General features: G+C 41.9%; 1 protein-coding gene across 1 annotated transcript; it reads right to left on the bottom strand.

Moving 5' to 3' along the window:
- Positions 1-10,844: 10,844 nt before the first annotated feature.
- On the bottom strand, positions 10,845-12,380 carry GJA3 (gap junction protein alpha 3; the record flags this gene model as incomplete). Its single annotated transcript, XM_080361920.1, has 1 exon — positions 10,845-12,380. One exon carries the CDS (start codon positions 12,378-12,380, stop codon positions 10,845-10,847), a length of 1,536 nt encoding a protein of 511 aa, XP_080218046.1.
- Positions 12,381-20,671: the final 8,291 nt, after the last annotated feature.

The following is a 20,671-nucleotide window of genomic DNA, read 5'->3' as shown; positions in this document are numbered from 1 at the left end:
TCACTTATGAGCTCTTATTTCACAGACCAGGACAAGATAAGCAGGGACAGTCCCCTTCCTGAAAGCATTTTGTCTAAGGCCTCTAACATTTCTACAAGAGAAAGAAGCTTTTAAAAAGCAACAGATGGCAGAACAAAGCCAGGTGAGGGAAACTGATTGTCAGCAATGAGCACACAGGTTGTTCCGTTCCTCCCTAACAATTCACTTCCTGTTGAGGACAGTGGTGAAAATTCAGCTATTAGTGATTCTTTCTTTACATCCCAGGCTTTTCTTTTAAAGGTAAAAAAGAATAAATAAAAATCAAAAATGGCCATTTACTGGGTTCATCTCTAGTCTCTAGATCTGTAGCTCTAAAATATGAACAAAAGTTTGTCTCCAGTTGCCTTCTCATCATCAATTTTGTCTCCAGCTTGCCTTCTTTCATTTAAGCCAGAAACTTCAGCTCCAAATGAAAGAAAACTCCCTGAGTTGTGTGCAGTGAAAAAAAATAGGCTTTTCCCGGTTCAAAATACACTTGTTCGAGCAAACTACTATTTCTACAGGAACAGCCGTCTTGGTACATGATTTTTTACAGGCTTGGAAAGATTTGCTTGCTATTTCAGTTTTTCTTTAAACACATGAAAGACAAACAGGGACTCTTTTTCATCTTACTTGATAAAAACAGCATAACGAGTGGGCAAAAACCTTGCTTGTTATTTTTTAATCCTAGAAAATCAAAATTCTATGGAATTTCTAGTGTTGTTGGAACCAATCAGACACTTTTCCTTTGAAGAAATGTTGTGTGTGTTGTGGCCAGAAGCTGCAGTTGCAGCACACTGCACAGAACTGTGCCGCCTGGGACCTCCAGACATTTGGGTTCCCATCGTGGGGAAGTGACACAAAAAGATGGACAATGCAAGAGGCACTGAGGCACATTTTATGGTTTTATCTTACACAGGAGGACAGTAATTTCTTCTTAGTCTTAATTAAGTTCTGAACCTTAATTAAGCCACATTTAGCTTGGATGAATTTGGAGCAGCCTCTGCTGCTGAGCCACTCTGAAGGACTTTAGTTGCTGTGAGGAGAATGGCACGGAGGCAGCCCAGGGGCAGCACTTGGAACTCTACCTACAGCCACAGGTACGCTGAAAAAAGGGTCCACTCGTGTAAACAAGGAATGCCAAAGTTTTTAAAAATCTATCCCAAAAGTTAGACTCGTGATTCTCGTGCAGGCCACAGCAAGAGGCTGGTGCAGACTGCATCCTCCTCGCTGCTGCGAAATCCCAAACCACTGCAGTCACTAGAACAGCTGCACTCCCAGCAAATGTCAATGTGGGCATTGCTTTGTACACTCTTGGCCAACAATTTTGTTCTCAAAGCACTGGGCTTTACTACGTTAATTTAATTGAACAGGGAGTTCAAAAGACTCCAGGATGCTGAAAAGCCAGCCATGTATGCTCCTGGTACCCCAGCCAGGCTGGTTCTGCTGCAGGTTGTTCTCAGTCCTGTCCAGGTCATGCCAACGGTGACTCTCTTCTCAAGAAAATAGTTGGGGTGCTTTACAAAAAATCAGTTTTGTTTGAACAAACCATGTATGAACACTTCTGCTACCTGTGATAGTGATGAGTAGAGTTTCATGGTCAAATAAATCAGGACAAATCACATTCACCATTGTGACAGCTATTTATGACTAGACTTCAGTCATACTTAAATGTAGAACTGATGCTGTCAGTCCTGACTGTTCATTCTGTTGTCTGATTTTGTTGGTTTTACTATATTCAAATTTCAGTCACAGGACTATTCAGAGGCATGTACCATGCCCTGAAGGATGTACTGGCAGTCTGAAAGACAGAAGCAACTTCACGACTTAAAGAAAAGGAGAAATTTAAATCCCTCTTACAGAGCAGACACAGAAAGGAGGGATGGCGCATGAGGGTGTGAAAGCTACCTCTGGTTTAGAGACCTGCCACAATTCAGCATTAAATACCTCAAGAGAGAAATGGAAAGAAATGTAATTACTCTTAACTCAAAGATGCTGCCTTTTCTCTTCTTATACTGCTCACAATGAAGAAGGTACCTTCCCCTCGGAGTATCCATAATCCAAACATGAATGAGTTTGCTTAGGCAAACCATCCTCAGCTGCTTACTTCTGCATTTTTTGCAGAATTTACATAACAAACCCCACTACATAAGCCATGCAAAGCAAACAAGAGATTTTTTCTGTGGGGCTGGATAGTTCAACCGTAGTTATCCCTTAGTTTCTGCTCAGAAGATCACAACGTTCCCTAAAGCCAAAATCTTTAGGAAGTTTAATCTTCTCATACCGGCAAGTGAGATATACAATAGCTGATAACTGTTTGCTCCTCCTTTTTAGTTTTCATTTAACTGAGGAGTATAAAAATACAACCCATATTCTCATGTGGAAAGTAAGGTTTTATTTCACTTGATTTATGCACTGAATTTGGTGAATCTTGTGCAAATCTGGGAAAAATGAATCCCACAGAAAAATGTATTGTCTTTTTGAGAGTCTGAACTCATCAAGCCCTTTGTATTTTCAAAACTATTCTCTAGATAGCAGAGGAACTCTTTAAAAAGCCATCTCTCATACTACTTAGACATGCAAAGGTCTGGACATTTTAACATATTTTATCATGCTTTCATGGGACAAATAATGACGGTGAAGAATTGCAGATATTAATTCGGTTGTAGTGGGGTTTTCTTGATTCGGATTGGGTTTTATTGTTGTTGTTTGTGTTTTGGTTTGTTTCGGGTTTTGTTTCGCTCAGGAGACAACCCCTAAAATGACAGAGGTCTGGCAGACAAAATGCACCCACCACACACAGGTTAGAGCTGGCTGTGTTAGTGATGCACACACCGTGAGCCTGGGCAGCTGTTCATGACGGTGGTGTCAGCCTGCTCATCCCTGCTCCTCGCAGCACCGCGCTCCTTAACCACATCTGTAGCCACTGCCCTAAGTGCTGAGGGTCACCCTTAAAAACAAGGCACGGCATAAGCTCACATAGCAAAGATCCTCCTCAGGATACTAAAAATAGTTCTGATAGACCCTGTACTACTGCTGGTGACACGAAGATGAACAGATCACCTACTGTGAGAAAAAGAGGTAACTGCCCATGAAGGACAAATTTTGTTACTGAATTCCACTAATTTATTTCTAAAAATTAAAAACAAATCAAAATAAAATCACCAAACCAAACAAACAAAATAACCCCACCACGCAATGAAATGCAGCTGGTGCAATCCAACTGTTCTAATAATGCAGTAACCATACTCAATTCTGGCACAATAAATTCTTTCACATACCTGTTAAGTGCTAAAATGTGTATTTCCTCAAACACCCTGTTTTCCTGGACTACAACACTCCAAGAATAACACATCCTTCCTAGGCCACTTTTATGAGAAGGCTCTCTCTTCAGTTTTGGGATTTTTGGATAAGCATCTGCTTGTTCTATTTTTGGCCGAAAACAAACAAAAAGACAGTTAGACCTGATACACATCCAGTCGCCAAAAATGATCACAACGTCAGCCCTACTAAGGCCTGACTATCTGACATCTGTTTCCTTGGCACACAATGTGTATTGCTTAAATTTCTGTTCCCGCAGCATGGGAAAGCGCTGCTGAAGTTAGATAACTCTCATTCTCTGTGCAGTCACAGTGAAAATGCCTGCTAAAGCCCAGATGATTGTTCCTCTGCCAGTTCCCTGGGGACAACAGCAGCAGTACAGGAATGTGCGAGATGCTCCTCTTTCGGCTTTACACACAACTGTACAGCAGAGGTTTACTGGAGGTTAGAGAGCTCCCGCCCAGTACACCTCTTCCCATTGCCCTCCTGATCCTCACTGTGCAGCTATGGAGGAGCGGGGTACACCTTTAATCTCTCCTCCACATGCTCACATCAAGCTGTCTTGCTCAATGTGGCAGCAGAAAGTACTCACTCCATCACGCAGGCCTTCAGAAATCAAGAGCAGCAACATCCATTTTTCATACTCCAGCCAGAAATTCTGTAGGAGAGAGTGGATGCAAAGCGACAGCTGCGTCCCGAGGCAGGGAGAGCCCAGAGCCTGGCTGCATCTGCACCAGCTGATGCTCTCAGCTCTCCTGGGAGAACTCTGACTGTCCGTTCTTCAAGTGAAAAGATTGTGCAAGTTTGCAATGAAACACACATCTGACTAGAAAGTATGCAATATATTCTGGCCACATGTATTGGTAGTAAAATGTGCTCTTGCTCAGAGGCAAGTGAGTTATCTTTAGCAACATAGCTGGTATTACTGTATCACTTTATTCACTTTCTTCCTTACTATTGCTAAGCATCATCTTAGTACTATCTATATTATACTCCTGTCAGCTTGCTTTATTCCTGCCCAGTCTTCAAAGAATAATCTGGTTTGCCGTATGGATACATCATGTAAAGCAGAGACAGCATTGCCTGAGCACAGGAGACAGCAAAAAAATACACTTGACTGTACTAACACAAGAGACAAACACTAGCTACTACAGGAGAGAAACTATCCTGTCCTGCCAGGTCCACGTAAGTGCAGCATATGACATAAAGTTTTACAAAACCTCCATACTTAAGACCTCTACAAAAGTCACTTAGTATTGCTCACATTCTTGTTTTTCACAAGTTGAACTTTGTGGAAACTTGGACCTGACCTCTCCACGGGACCCCACAATACTTAAGACTAACTCGCCATTAGTACATTGTACATTTTCAATACACAACTGGGTTACACTTCCACATGCTAAACTGTGAACTTTGCCTGTAAGGGGCAAAACAGCAAATTTCAAATGCGGAACTCCGCATTATCTATCCCCAGTAAGGACACATCTTCCCTGCGCTACAATCCTTCATGCATTTACAGGTAGTAGTCTCATTAGACACATCAGCTAGATGGGTAGATCAAATTACTGAGTCAGCACTGGGGGAAAGATCAAGTCACTATTAACACCACACTGCGCAGCATGAGGTGAAGAGTGACTCACATGTAAAATAAGAGCCAGGGGTGCAACCTGTATTCAGCAGAAGGCAGAGAGAGGTAAAACGTGCTGATTTCAAGGGATTCAGAATTTCAGCCCTTGCACCTGCTGGAGTGGGTCTTGATCACACCTATCTTCTAGATTGTCACCTTCCTTTGAAACCACCGGGGAATTCTGCACAGAGACAGGTTTCAACATCCAGTTTTCCAACAGATGCAATTCAGTGAGCACTCCATAGGAAGAAGGGAACCAGCAGCACAAGTGAATAAGGGGAGAGGGCTAAGTGACTTTCATTAACAGTTATGTCGTGTTAGTATTTTAAAAGACCATCTACACAACCACGAAAATTTAATCTAAAAGAGACAATGCTGTGATACAAAAAGTTTATTTAGTCACGATTTTGTAAACATGAGGTAAATCAACATTCACATCAATTTGTTTCTTACAGAATTTAATACACAAGGCACTTCTTTGAAGACAGCACTTTTAACTGTTCATTGTTTTTATTGTTACTACAAGTTCCTGACGGCTCAGAAAGCTCTATCATGTAAAAGACAAACATCCGCTAAGCAAAAAGAAAGCTCTGAGTAAGCTTTCTCATGCTTTACAACCCTTTAACTGTGAGAAACAGTGTCAATGGGAATAGGAATATATTCTCCACCTTAAAAATGTTCACATATCTTGCATAACTCTTAAAGGACTGAAACTTCTGGAATTTGATTGGCATCTTATAACACACTTAAAATACAAATCTACAACTTCTTTTTCACATTGGTGTTTTTTTTGCTTATGCAAATAGTCCCATTACCTTTAATGGTCATTTGCAAGAGTAAAAATAACTTGCGTGAAATTGTATTTGCAGGCTCAGAACCATATTTTTGGCTAGAAAGCAAAACATTTATCTTTTGTAAAATCTTCTACAGTGCAACAGTGCAGTGTTTCTCCACGAGTATTTTGTTTGGAATTTTAAACCAGGCTGTAAATTTATCTCTTAAAAGACATATGTCACAGCTAGTTTTTGTCATTGAACCTCTAAACACACAAGAAAGCATATCAATAATAATGAACCTTAGTTTATTTGGTAATAATTGAGTTCACGATGGAAAGTATCTCCTTCCATAGCGTGCTCCCTATATATCCAGCTCCCATACTTTAAATACACAGAGAAAACTGGTACTGTAGATGAGTGGTCAGGTTAAATCATTTTTAATGGTACTGCCTTATGCCTGAAGAGTTTGTGTGTTCTAGTAAGACCTTTCTCTCAGGTTTAACAAATTGGCAGAGTCATTCTTTTACTTCTTATACAAATGTAAACTTAGAAAACAGTTTATTTCATCCAAATGTGCAATCTGAAATCAAAAACTGAATGTAAACTTCAGAAAATCAAAATTAGAAGAGCACACTTTTCACAAGAAAAATCAAAGTAAATTAAACAAAACCATTTGAAATTTTTAAAAAAAAAAAAGAAAAAGAAAAAGAAAAAAAAAAGAACAAACCCAGCCTGCCCAGCCTGTTCAAATCCACAGTGTTAGTGTCTGTAGTAAACAAAAAGATCTGGGGGCTCAATGCTCAGCTTCAGCAAACTCTTGTCACCCACGCAGACTCAGTGGGATACAACAGCTCGTAAGAGCTGAGGAAGCGAATCCATGTCTAACCAAAAAAAGGACCTAAGTACTGATCTGATTTTCAAAGCTTGCCTTAATTATTTTACTGATCCTACACTCATGTGCTCATACCAGAAAATAATCTCAAGAGCTGCAAAATGTCAGACATTTAATTAGCTTCAAGCACCTTCATGAATGACAAATATACTGAGTCAAATCAATCCCTGGAACCACTTCTCACACAACGGGCTTCCAAATTACCAGAAAAGAGCACATCTGCTTTTCCAGTGAGTGCTACCTATTTTCAAGAAGCAATGATTTTCGGTGCCAGCACAGACCAACAAATTCAAGGAGTACTTTTTTGTCTATGGAAAAACAAGAAATTGATTTTCATAGATAAAATATTCCACTTTAATAAAGGGAGGGGTCCAGGAGGTTGTCTTCATTTGTCAAAATGTAAGGCCACATCAGTGATTTGGAAAATATGTTTCATACAATCATTGCAGTTGGAAGGGACCTCTGGAAGGCATTTATCTATCCCAACCCCCTGTGCTCCAAACAGGGTCAACTAGTACCAGTGAGCAGACTTATTGCAAAAAGAGTAGCACATCATACACCTGATAACTTGTTCAGAGAGTATCTTGTTCCAGTTTTCTCCCCTTCTTTTCCATAGTTTACTTTAGCATTCTTTTAAACTTCAAATAAGAGAGAGAACTATTATCCCACAATCATTCTACTCTGAGAGCAAAACTGAGTGTTTCAGGGTCTTTTTTCAGTCTGCTTAATATCAGGCATGATTCTTTTCTGACTTCCACTTTTGCAGTAACTGACCTACTGGCATCATGTAAGCTGTGTGTCTAAGATCTTTCAGGATTGTGGCTTGAACAGCCATATGACTATGCTAAATCAAATTATCACTTGCTACCAGTTCCCTCTTTGGAATTAACTGATGTGAAAGAGTAAACAACTCAGAAATTAGCAGATTATTTTTGCCAACAGACTGTTGTGCAAGTGAGTTGGTGTTTGTATGTATTTTCTACAACTATGGAAGTGTGCATAGTTATGCTTTACTCCTAGCATGGTGAATTCAGTGATCATCCATGAGTAAAGACTGAAGTACTCAAAATCAGCCACACCAATAGTTTTTTTTCAACAAATCTGATTCCAGCCGTGATGTGGCAACTAAAAGCAGTTGTAAGCACTAAGGGGGAGTTCTGCCAAAACAGTTACCTGGGCTTAAGTGAAGAAACAATTACTGAACTCCAAATGAAATGGTAGGTAACACTGTATAGTTATGTGATGCAACCTAAGTTCATCTTAGAAGCACAACTTGGGAGTTGTAGCTTTGCTTTCTCAGACCAGTACTGCTTGGATGCTCTGTCAAATTTCTCTTAGGGGTTGCAGGAGAATTACATTTCTCTGTTTAAGCTTCACCTAACAGTAAAAACGATCTTTTATAGCTTTCCAGTAGTTACTCTGCCTGAAAATACCATATATTCCACAAAAGCACCTGAACTCTCTGCACATCATTAACTTGAGAAGGGCAGACCAGGTATCAGTTGATCCTAAGCTAAACCTATCTCCGATATTTTTTTATATACAACATTATTCCAATCCTGCAGGACACACTCTGTGAGGGTTGTACTAAAGTAAGGGCTGCAAGATTCAGACCGCCATCAAACAAGTCAGTTTTGCTCTCAGGCATTGCTATAAAAAAGCACATAATCCAGGTGGTCTGGTTTATATAAATACACTCCAGAAAGACTTTGATTTCATTCTTCAGAAGCATAAAAGAAAATTTAGCCCATGAATTTTGATGTACTAAAATACAGAGATGCCTACTGGATTATTTCAGCAATATAATTACTTGGCACTTAGCAAAACTTACAAAACTGCTACTATAAATCTCAAAATGTTGAGTGTTAAACTCTGCCTTTGTCTACATCTAGGCAACTTTATCAACTTTAGTTGAAGTACAACATAGTTGCATGGATACAACAGAAAGCAGAGTTTAGCTTTTAATTTTCTTGCAGAAAGGGTTTTTATGGCTTATAACACAGAAAATTCACGAGAGCATGCCTGAAGCTAAACACCTCATAGAAAATACCTTTATTGTACCACTGTCCATTGACTTTTAATGCAGCATCTGCCCCAAGACCAGTGGCAGCAGAAAGACTCCTCCTGCCCTGGTTCAGCACAAGCAGGTCAAGGAAGTCATGAGACAACATGCCCAAGTGTTGCAGAACAGTGCTTCTGGTTATGAGAAACTCTCCATCTCTGCTCAGAAAGCACTAAAAATAAATGTTTTTACCTTGAGTGGTGGGAATATATTTAAACTGTTGAATAAAATAAACACATTCAGGAAAACATTTAACAGCAGAGGAAACTCACAATTGTAACTACTTGCTACAGGGTAATCCTGCTTTGCCTGAGTAAGGACTGCACTGTCAGGCCAAATACTTTGAGGATGCAAAGGGCTATCCCAGTGTGTTGGGCTGCTCTTCTCCAACTACAGTACCTTCAATTCACAGCAGCAACAGGACTGACTCCGAGCTTCAGTTCTTTCGGCTTTTGCTTAGAACAGAAGTTGGGCCTAATCTTGTATTCCCTTTGTATCCAAACTCTCCCGAGCTTTCAAAATTCTGACTAATGTCTGTGAGAGTATTTGTTACAAAGGAATGAAGGACAGAGAGAGTTGTAAGGAAAGCTGCACCTTAATCAAAATTATCCAGTAATTTCCTCCACCCATTTTTAAGGGAAACGCACAATTTCCAAAAGCAGGACTTTAATGTCTTTATCTAAGGCCCCAAATCTACATTCCTTCTGGCTCCCAAAACTCCATGTGAATGTTAGTTTTGCTTGAATAAGACCTGCAAGATCCGTCCCCAAATCTTGCTCCTTGTTAAATTGAACGGAAATTCTGCAAGTGACTTCAGTGGGATCAGAACAGACCCTTCAGCCCAGCATGTTGCCCCAATATTTTGGCCACCTTTCTGCAACAAAACACTGTCTAAATCTGTTTTCACTGACCTGTAAGACACTACAGATTGTTGTTCAAGGAAAAGGTAGAAGACCAGAAGAAATAATGTTCCTTGGGGAATTTTACCATTAGTAATTTTCTTTCCCCTTACATTTTCTTGTAAGATCAAAGATCAAACTAAAATGATTAAGTAGAGAGTCACATAACTTTAAACCTACAGATCAAAATTATTCGCAAAATGTTCAAATACTTAAAAATATGCACTCAAGTTTACTTCTAAAAAGCATTTTTCCAACAAACTTAAGCTGATATCTAATAGTCTAAAATGCAGAGCTGTACTTTATCCTATTGTTTGTCCACGGGCAACGTATGGGGCCACAATGTATTGAAATAATAATCCTTGCCTTCTGAAGAGAAATGTGTAATAATTTCTGAGGTGTGTTTTAAATTCCTGTCCTCCTCTAAGCGATTTCAGAAGTCATCTAAAATTATAATCAAACATGCTCAAACACATTTGTGGGCTTAAAAACATGGTGTGATCATGATTGGCAAACACTGAATAGAAGGTCAAACCAAACACTTCCTAACAGGTCAAGAGTAAAAAAAAATATAAAGAAAGATGAAGCGCAAAAATCTATTACAGGGGTCACCTAAACTCTGCCCGGCCGAGGACCACACTGGCAATTTGCCATGAGCACACGGGCTTCATTGAGTCATGTTATATGGAAGAGACTGAGTCACCTTTAATATGGCAAGTTGGTCCGCAGAGATGACAGGTGCCAAGAGGCAATACGCCACCCTGATGTTTGCCATAGCGCCATGTAAGATTTAAGAGGAAGAAAATAAGTCATCGCGTCCGCTCATGTAGAGCTTATGTGAAACAGGGTGGAAGTAAAGGCAAGGGCAACAGGGAGATGATGGCCAGGCACAGGGGCACTAGGGATATTAACATTTTTCTCCGATGGAAGTCAGTCTCAGGGCACAGGACCAGCTACCATCACCACCTGTAACCTGTGCAGGCCTCCCCTGTGGCTGCCATTGGGAGATCTGCCATGGACATGAAGGAAAGCTGATTTGGTCCCCTGGCTCGCAGGCTGTGCTTCGGCCACCCCTGACCTATTAGAAAATGTTGATATTTTTCCCCACTACAACTCACAGAGTGCGAAAACAGCAAGCGTCAAAGTTTGAAACCCAGGCCTTCCCACCCACGCCAGGCCCGGCCTCCCTGGGCACTCCCCTGCCCGCTCTGCCTTCCATCACCTGCTCCTCTGAGCAGAGGCAACCGCGCTACACGGCCAGGTCGTCTGACCTGGCTCTGCAGCTGCTCGACTTACTGGCCCTGCTCAAGCGCCGTGTGTCTACGAGCAGTGGCGGCTCATGCATCTCCACAGTGGTGCAGGCAGCTGAGACGGGCTGTTCCCCCAACAGCTCCTCCTCACCCTCCACACCCCACTTACTGCCACTTGCCCCACTCAGGCTGGTGCTGCTGCGGCTGTTGGCCGCGGCAATGGGTGGTGCATCCGGCGGTGGGAGTAGCTGCTCCAGCGGCTCTTGCTGCTCAGGGAGGGGATGCCGGACGCTGCTGGGGGTAGAGGAGCCGGCCGAGCTGGAGGGCGCCTTCCCCTGCTGCTCGGCTGCCATGTTGACCCAGTTCTGCTCGGCGGCCAGGGCATGGCTGTTGCTGTTGAAGTAGTTGATGACGGCTGGCGTGGGCGTGGCGATGGGGGTTGGAATGGTGACAGGAGTGGAGATGGGTGTGGGAGTCACAGCAAGGTGCCTCTCCTCAGGAACCGGTGGAGAAGCAGGGTAGCTGGTCATGGAGGTCGTGTTGGAGGGGGGCCGTGGTCTTGGGGCAGCTGCAGCATAGTACGGTGCCATGGTCACCGGGGCCAGCAGTGGTGTGACAGTGCGGGTATCAGGCAGAACAGGGTGGGGTGCAGCTGTTGTGACCACCATGGGTGGTGCTGGTGGTGGCAAGGCAACAGGTTTGGACTCCCCTGTTACCATGACTGGCGTCATTGTTGCAACAGGCATCTCAAGGCTGTAGCGGCTTGTCATGCCCTGCTTAAGCTTCTTCCACCCCAAGTGATATATCTCAAGCATGTTCAACAGCAGGGAGACAGAGGCCACCACCAACATGAAGATGATGAAGATGGTCTTCTCAGTGGGCCTTGAGATGAAGCAGTCCACAGTGTGTGGGCAAGGTGCACGGCTGCACTGGTAGACTGGCTTTAGCTCAAAGCCATATAAGAAGTACTGGCCCACAATGAAGCCCACCTCAAGCAGTGTCTTGAAAATTATGTTGAAGACGTATGTACGGAGCAGGGCACCCCCCATACGGATTCTACCACGTTCATCACGGATTGGCAGCTTCTCCTTCCCCTTTTTGCCAATAGGATCCTTGATGTTATTGCTGCCTCCTCCACCACCACTGCCAGATGCTCCTGCTCCTGGGTAGTTGCTGTCTTTGACATTTCCTTTCTTCTTCAGCTCTTCTTTCTCTTTCCTCTTTTCCTCCATGCGTACAATATGCAGCACATGGCCCAAGTAGATGAGGGTTGGAGTAGAGACAAAAATGATCTGCAGCACCCAGAATCGGATGTGAGAAATGGGGAAGGCTTTGTCATAGCAAACATTTTCGCAACCAGGTTGCTGAGTATTGCAGGTAAAGTCTGACTGCTCGTCTCCCCAGACCTCCTCAGCAGCTGCCCCCAGCACCAGTATCCTGAAGATAAACAGTACTGTCAGCCAAACCTTGCCAATAACCGTGGAGTGCTCCTGCGCATTCTCTAACAGTCTCCCCAGAAAGCTCCAGTCACCCATTGTTTCAGATTTCTAACCTACAATAAGAACATTAGAGCAATTAGAGCAATGTTTTAAAATCTTATCATTACACAATGCCAGGGCAGAACAGACTGATGCTCAACAAATAACATTTCTTGAGTGCACTTCCCATTACAGAATATTGCACACCTATGTGAAGAACTCCCTAAGCCTGTGACAGTGCGGCCAGGGGGTTTGGTGAGCACAGAAGTGGGACGGTTAGTGCTTTCATCTAGCTGATACAGGTTTGTGTCTATACACAATGACAGGCAAGAAAGATTCATAACCAGAAGGCCTACAAGATTTAAATATTTTAAAACCATGATTTCTCTGTTTCCCCCACCTGAGATGCCTCTAACTGTTCTTGCCTATTTTTAGAAAAGAACAGATGGAAATCAGTTCAGTTCAACAGAATATTCCTGCTATTAATGTGACTGCACTTGTATAAGCGTGTGATAAAAAGTTTGCCTAACTCTAATCATTTTATTGTTATCAGGACTTACTTACTCCAGCATTCAGGAGGTCAGTAATGTCCCAGGTCTCTGCTATTTTCATACTGTACAAACACAGAAAAATAATTACTTTAAACCTACAGAATTTTCAGTTTTAATTTTAGAATATGTATGTCAACAACAAGCATGTTCTCAACGCCTGTTCATGTTGGAGTTGGTTTCTTTCTAAAAGGAAATAATTATTTTAATAACTTGAAATATTGGGAGGAAATAGAAATTCTGAGATGTTTCTATGCCGTTTCCCCTATGGTCCTGCCAGCTGCTGTTACTGAGTCATATGTACTGCAACCTTATTTTTTAAAAAATCCAAAACGCTCAAAGGCACTTCAGCAACGGTGCACAGAGATTATATTGGAAAAATAAAATTATGTCCTATGACTTTATTTCTATGGCAAGCAACTAGAATATATTCTCAGTAGTTTCCACCAATTCATGAATGATGGGCTTCCCATCTAGGTAGTGACACAGCTTCTGATTTGGAAAGGCTTAAAGTTCAGTTGAGAAACAAGCTATTATGTCCTGATGTCACTTGTTATCCTTGGCCTGCTCCTAATTGGAAGATATATAAGACTATCGGAATATGTGTAAGAAGTATATTTCATTCTTCTAATGAATACACTTCTATACTTTATATGTCAACCTCCAGCTGAAACAAAATACAAAACTTTACTTTCCAATAACTTTGATACTTTCGGAAATACTTAGATCACAATTATCATTCAGATATAACAATCCGCATTGCAAAAACACCATCAGAAAAAGACCGATTATCCTCTAATTTAAAAATCTCAGAATATTTTATAACTGAATTGCACTTTAGTCTTTCTATTTTTATACTTCTTGTCCAGATACATGCATGTCTCACAGTTCCCAATATGAAAAGGTGTTCATCATTACAGGTGGGAAATTACACTGAGAAAATATATTGTTCTTGGTACAACATCTACTGTGATTTCCAACAATGATGTAACTGTTTTTCCAGAGGAAGCATTTCCAAAGTCCATACTGAACTTCTTTCAGACTTTTAGTTAAGGTAATTAAAGAAATCAAAGTTATTTCAGGTAGGTTTTTTATAGCTTGATTTTACTATGAGGCAATGAAATACCTGTAGCTGCTGATTAACATGCTTTCACACAAAAAGCAACAACACGCCCACAAGTATTTTGCACTTTTGTAAATCCTAGAATACTGATTCACTTTTTATCCCCACAAAGTTAATTCAACAAAAATTACCCCTAAAAAAGCTAGATCTTTGATATTTTACAAAACCACTTTCCCTTTAATATAACTGAATTCTTTTTCCAGGATAGCATGATAAACTGCAAATGACAATATTAACAATGAAGTACTGACTTTGTGTAGTGATGACCCCGGTCCTAAACAATTTTTAATCATTTCCTTGAAATATATTCTGATTTTTTTTAAGGAGTGTAATTTTCCCCTCTTAAAATAGTAACCCAAAACAATATTATTTTTTAGAATACTTTATTTTTATAATCCTAATTTAATATGTTTATATGATTTAAAAATTTCATCCTCAATCTTAATTCTATGAGGTTTACATATTTTGGATGGTGAAGTAATTTTAACCTTGAGAAGTATTAATTTTTCAGGCAACAATGAAGTGATTTTGTATCTTTTTTACTCAAAAGCATTTGAGGATATACTTGGTTTAGTTCCATCTTTGGATAGAATTAAGCTGTTGTTTGGGAATGTTCTCATTTTGAGTAGTCAAGATTGTTATGTAGGAACAGCAGAATGAATAATGTGATATTTGATGGATTAAAGAAATTTAGCATAACACTAAATCCAGTATTTCATGTCTGCTAACTTTTGCACTATTCTTTGTCTCTCAGTTGAGTTCTCTCTGTCACACTCCTTGTTTTCTATCCAGATCAAGCAAAATAGGCAGCTCAGATAATAAGTAGTCAGAGCCACGGTCTGGTTTTTGTTACTAATATTTGTAATAGAAAATGTATTAATCAGTAAAAGTTAGCACATTAAATCTTCTTTAACGCATTAATTACGGTCCATTTTCAGTACAGCTGCCATTACCCTTGCTTCCAACAGCATAAGAGACCATACACTGTTCTTCAAGAAGACAGATGCTACCTTCTATTGTTTAAAAAAATTAAGTCGATCTGCTCTCATGAAAAATTATAACCCCTGCACTGTCATATGGTATTACAGCATTTTTTTTTTTCACCTATGGGCACACTGTAGTGTATTTCTTACTGAGATCAACAGGCAATGTTGACTACAATGAAAGTAGGATTTTTTTTTGCTTTTCTGAGGAATTATCTGCTGATTAGTGGAAGAAGAATAAAATAAACCAAAGCAAAATCTAAAAAGTAAAGGAAATATTACAAATAATACTGTCTAACTTATTCTCAGTCATTCTCCATTTACTAGTGTCATTGAAGATGTTTTTTTCTTTTTACTACAGGCCAGCAATGCCCAGGCTGGGATAATTCAGGACACCAAAGACATGACATGATACAATTCTCAAAGGATACACTTCAAAAAGCTATCCTAATCCTTACATTAATGAAAAGATTTATTTATGTTTATCTGAGTCTGAAAGTTCTTCCTACACGCAAAGAAAAATTAAGCAGGGAGCAGATACTTCACAGGATCTTAACTGTATAGAGGTGAAAATGTCGGTGTTCATCTTAGTATGAACTGCAGCAAACATTGCCTTCAACTACAAATGTGTATTACCCATAACACATAAATATGGGAAGGACATAATTCCCAAGGGCAATGCAAAGATCCATATCTCCGCTGGTCAAAAGGTTCTCAGAAATCCAGGTCCCATATTTTTCTTCAAAGTCAATACTTCTTAAGCCAATGTAACTCATTCAAAAATCCCATCAACCAGAGGACTCACAGAGCTCAGAAAATATTTAAGTTGTCATAATTAAGTTCAACAATAAAATACCTAAATCTAAATTTGAACAGCGACAACTCAGTATTTTAGCTGAGAACAATTCCAAGCTTGCTTTTGTAGTGTTATATGAACTTCAGCTGCACAGTACCATTTCCAGAGCTACTGAAATAGAGAGCTTGGCAATTGTTATGCCCTAATCTTACATATGGATTGCGAAGGAAGACATTTTTTCTTTCTGTGCTTGGAAAAAATGCAGATTAAGAAATGAAACATCTTTATCTGTATTTCATGACATTGATGCAGAAATATCCACTAGCAAATAGCAGAGAATGTCTCAGAAAGAAATCTAATTCAATAGTATGAAAGCAAGGACTTCACGAAACTTGGGATCATTTTCTAAGAACTGGGAGTCATATATTGTTTGTGTCACTTAGAAAATAATTCCTCTGAAACAAATATTGAAAAATGGGCAGTTCATAAAAACTGGCATAGCGTTGTTTAAGAATCGATGTTGTGCCATTCATTATTAAGATTAGTACATGCACAAATACACTTTGTGGGTGGTGTGTGTGTGACAAAGAGAACGAGACAGAGAGAATAAATTTTTAAAGCTGTGATGTCATACATATCCCTCTACAGAGGATAAATCATCCTCATCTGGCATCTAGAAACTTGCTAGTTATTATTTCTGTTCCTGATGACATCACCAACGAGGTTCATCACCATGTATCAAGTGTGCAAAATACAATATTTTAATTTTTAATATTTTCATAGAAACATACAACAGTTTTATTTCTCATGTTACTCACACATGTATATATTTATTTATTTATATATACACATGAATACATACATACAGATAAATAACTACACAGTTATGTTACATACATTAACTGATTATGACACCTGGTATATTTATGATTTTATTAGACTGGTATATCTAAAAAATGTCCTTCGGCAATTGTTTAGAAACCTAACACGTCCTTGTCTGAATAAGATTTCTTAAATGCAGTCCACATTTTCTTTCACCTCTTGTCACAGTCTAGGATCTTGGGGTTTATGTTTTTATCTTCCAAATTACCCAGGTTTTATAAACCAGTATGATTTTTAAAATGCTGTTAAAAAAAGAAAACTTGCAATATTTCCTTTGTTTTTACACTAAACAATTAGGCATCTCCATTGCTCTCAGGTTTTTAACTCTGCTAATTTAAATCCAATAAAAGTAGTCACCCCACACAAAATCTGCAGCATGACCATGTAATTCCATACAAACTGGCAGATGTGGAGGGACAGAATGAGCCCCTATAATTTCAATTGAAACTTAATGGTATTTGGCCATGTACATATATATGAAACACAACGGTTGAAGTTTCATAATTCGCTTTATAAACTTGTTTAAATGAAGACTTGAAAAATATCTTCTTGCTCACAGTGCCATCCTTTCTGACACAGCTATAATTTTCTTCATTGTATTTTAAATACTTGCTAAAAATTAAGCCCTTAGATGATCTTGTTAGTACCTTAAACTTACTTTGCTGCTATGAAGCCTTTTCCTTAAATCCACGGCAAAACTTCTCTTGACTTCTTCTTGACTTGCTTCAAACTCTGAGTGAAAGTTTGGCCTGAGTAATGGAAAAGTGCAAAGAGCGCAGGGCTGAGCCCAGGAGGAGAGCTACACTTGCACTTGTTAAAATCCTCTGTTCCCTAGCATAACAAACCTTTGCTCTGATTTGCTACTTGCACGAGAAAAACAGGAACAAAACATAGCCCCTTTCTTCCCCCAGAATACTCAAATGCCATCTTAGAGCTCTACATTGGAATTAAAAGACAGTGACTTACCAGTAAAACTCTGGAAGGTGTGAAGGGTGTGGAATTACCAGGGGACTACGGAATAGCTGTCAAACATGAGGGCAACAGTCTCTACATCCCAAGTGAGTGAAGCATGAATGAGACAGATCTGTCAGGTGCCCACATACAAACAGCCACACAGATCTAAAAACTGCACCGTAAGGAGTGTCCCGCCCCCCAGCTGCAGGGATACAAAGGGAAGACAAGCCCTTCTGGTGTTCAAAGATCCCCCACCCTTTTCACTGCAGAGAAGCAGTTACCCCAACAAGTATCAGCCTGAGGGGACTTCAGGCAACTTACAGTAACTACAAGGAGATGGTGCTATAAACCCTGCTCAGACTTCTTACAGTACATTTTTGTCTTATGGGAACTATTTAAAACTCTTTCTAGTTTAATTCTAAAATGTGTCAGTAGGATATCCCCTTTTCCCTTTAAATTTCCCTTACAGGGAAACTCTAGTAGCTCTGGCTACTCAGTTCAATTTCTTCTTCATATCTACACCAGTGTCTTAAGGACTTAGCACACACTCAGGATTCCTAATAAAATCTAAGGCTTCTGTGATTCCTTCAGTGATCCAGTGATGAACTCAAACACTTTTCTGATACTCTTTTTGCCTACAGGGAAACAAACAAACAACAAGAAACAAAATCACCACCACCACAACAAAAAAACAAACATAGGAAACTTTTCTTGCTTATAACATAGGCAAACTTTTGCCTAATCAAGCTATAAATATCTTCCAAATAATTCCAAAGGATATTTATTCATCTTAAATACTTTACATCCCTTCTGAGTCCTAAGTGAACAAATGAGTGACATGTTCTTGGTAACTCTCAGACCAAAGATGTGACCAGAAGTAAAACCTTGGTCAATGCAGGGAGGTTACATAACCATTTCCACCCCTGTTGGGAGAAAGCGTTCGTAAGGGCCAGGTAACTCATAGCTCACCTCGAGAAAACACCAGAGCCACCCTGGGTTACACTTGTCAACTCCATCATTCTGTGTGGCACCACTTATACAGGTGAAAGCAATTCTGGCTCAGCTTTATATTTAGGATTTAACTTTACTCCCAGAGTGAAACTGGCTTGAAATGCACATCAATGTTCAAATGTTAGTGGTAACCTTTAAGGAAGAAACTACATGTCCCTACACATGCACACTTGGGTGGGCAAGGGCCACAACAATCCCAGAGACAAACGACATGTGGTGCTTCCCCCTCCACTGCATTTTCTGAGGCATTTTGTGAGGTTTGGACAATTCTCCCTGCCACACCAGGCTCAGTTATCTGTCCCATCTGCAAGCACCGCTGCCTGCAGATGGTTCCCTCTGTGGGGCTGAACAGAGGATACTCACACCAGGGTCCCTCACAGAAGCATTTGGAGCAGTGGGGCCCTTCCTACTAGTCCTCCTCAGCAGGATGCGCGGAGCTCTGCCTCGCCCTGCCCTTCCCTGGCGCCCGGCGCCGAGGGGCAGCGCTCAGGGCAGAGGCCCCGGGCAAGCCCCCGCCTCCCGCGTCCGCCCGCGGCCACGTCCCCTCCGGCAGAGCCCCCTCCGCGGGCTGCGGACCCGGGGGCCGCCTGCCGAGCGGCGCAGCTCTGGGTTGCTCTACTTACGCTTTGCAGGAGCAAGGCTATTTTAAGTAGCAAGCTTAACTCGTTCAGAAGAGTCGCGACAGTGTTGGCGCATAGCTCATTTAACTGAGGGGAAGAGCAGCCCCCAACCTTTGCCCGGGCTATGGAAAGAGGCGGCGGAGGGAAGCGCGGGGCGGGAGCGCCGGGGGGCCGGTGCCCGGCACCCTACCTGCTACCTCGGCTGGCAACGCGCCCCTGGGCGGCTGCCACAGCCCGCCTGCGGCAGGGGAGCTCGGACAGCCCCCCCTGCAGGCACCGGGCACCCATCCCTCCCTCTCTCCCCTCCCCTTGCCCGCCTCCCACAGCGGGCTGAGCCGCCGGCTCCACATGCAGCCACTTGCCGAGGGGCTGCGGGGCGGGCAGGAGCCCGCTCCGAGGGGAGCGGCCGGGGCGCTTGCCCTTCTCTCCCTGGCTTTTGAAACGTTCTCACTGTGCAGACAATCGGGTTCAGGGTGGGATTTCCTGAGAAACTGTAAACAGTTTCTTCCTCTGAGAGGATAAAGGCTTAAGAAAGCCCTGCCCGCTGGGGTTCCCGCCCGCTCCGCTCGAAGGCAGCGCGGCGGGAGCCGCCACCTGCACGGCCCCGCCGCCCCCGCCTGCTGCTCCCCGTCAGAAACAGCGGTCCCGGCCGCCCGGGGGGCGCTCGGTATTCGAGGCACGATGTGCCGCACCTTGTCGGCGGCGGAACAGGCGCCCCGTCCCGCCGCGCAGCCCCGAGTCCCTCTCCCGCTCCGTCGCGGGGCGGAGCAGCGCCGCCCAGTGGCGGCCGTTGACAGGCGCGTAACGGCCGGGCGGGGCGGTTGGCTGCGGTGCGCGGCTCGGCGCGGCTGCCCCACCGGCTGGGAATCCTAAAGCAGAGAATCTTAGAGCGGAGAATCCCGCTTTTTCCTACGTCTTAAAGCCAAATTTAAAAACAAAACTAAAAAAACAAACAAAAAGCAACCAAACGTTCTTCACCGGAAGAACCCCAAAGAGCTGGCAGCCTCACGACCCGGGGTGCTTCCCAAGCACAGGCTGCCGCCCCTCAGTGCAGACAGGTCCTTTGGTTTTCAGAGCATTGCATCAACTCCTTGCAGCTTGTCAAGACACTCGTTAAATTTTATAAATGACAAGCCTGTGTCTTCGAAGTTTGAGAGCTTATACCTGAGACTGAGCCTATGTTAGGAAAGGAAGGCATTACGGATAATCTTTCGGAAAAGCTTTTTTCCCCCACAGACTGCTCAGTCAAGATTAGCTGTCAAGCTGTTGTGCACAGACCATCCGAAAAACAGATCAGTTGCAACTATTTTCAAAATTATGATTTAAGGTGGCTCTTGATATTTTCATCATTGGTACTCAAAAATATTAATATCACTGACATTTTTTGGTGTTTTTTAGTGTTGCCCTGAGAAAGGAAAACATTAGACAGAA

Source organism: Nesoenas mayeri (assembly GCF_963082525.1).
Source record: "Nesoenas mayeri genome assembly, chromosome: 1".
NCBI lineage: Eukaryota > Metazoa > Chordata > Aves > Columbiformes > Columbidae > Nesoenas > Nesoenas mayeri.
This window is presented reverse-complemented; position numbering and strand designations above follow the sequence as displayed.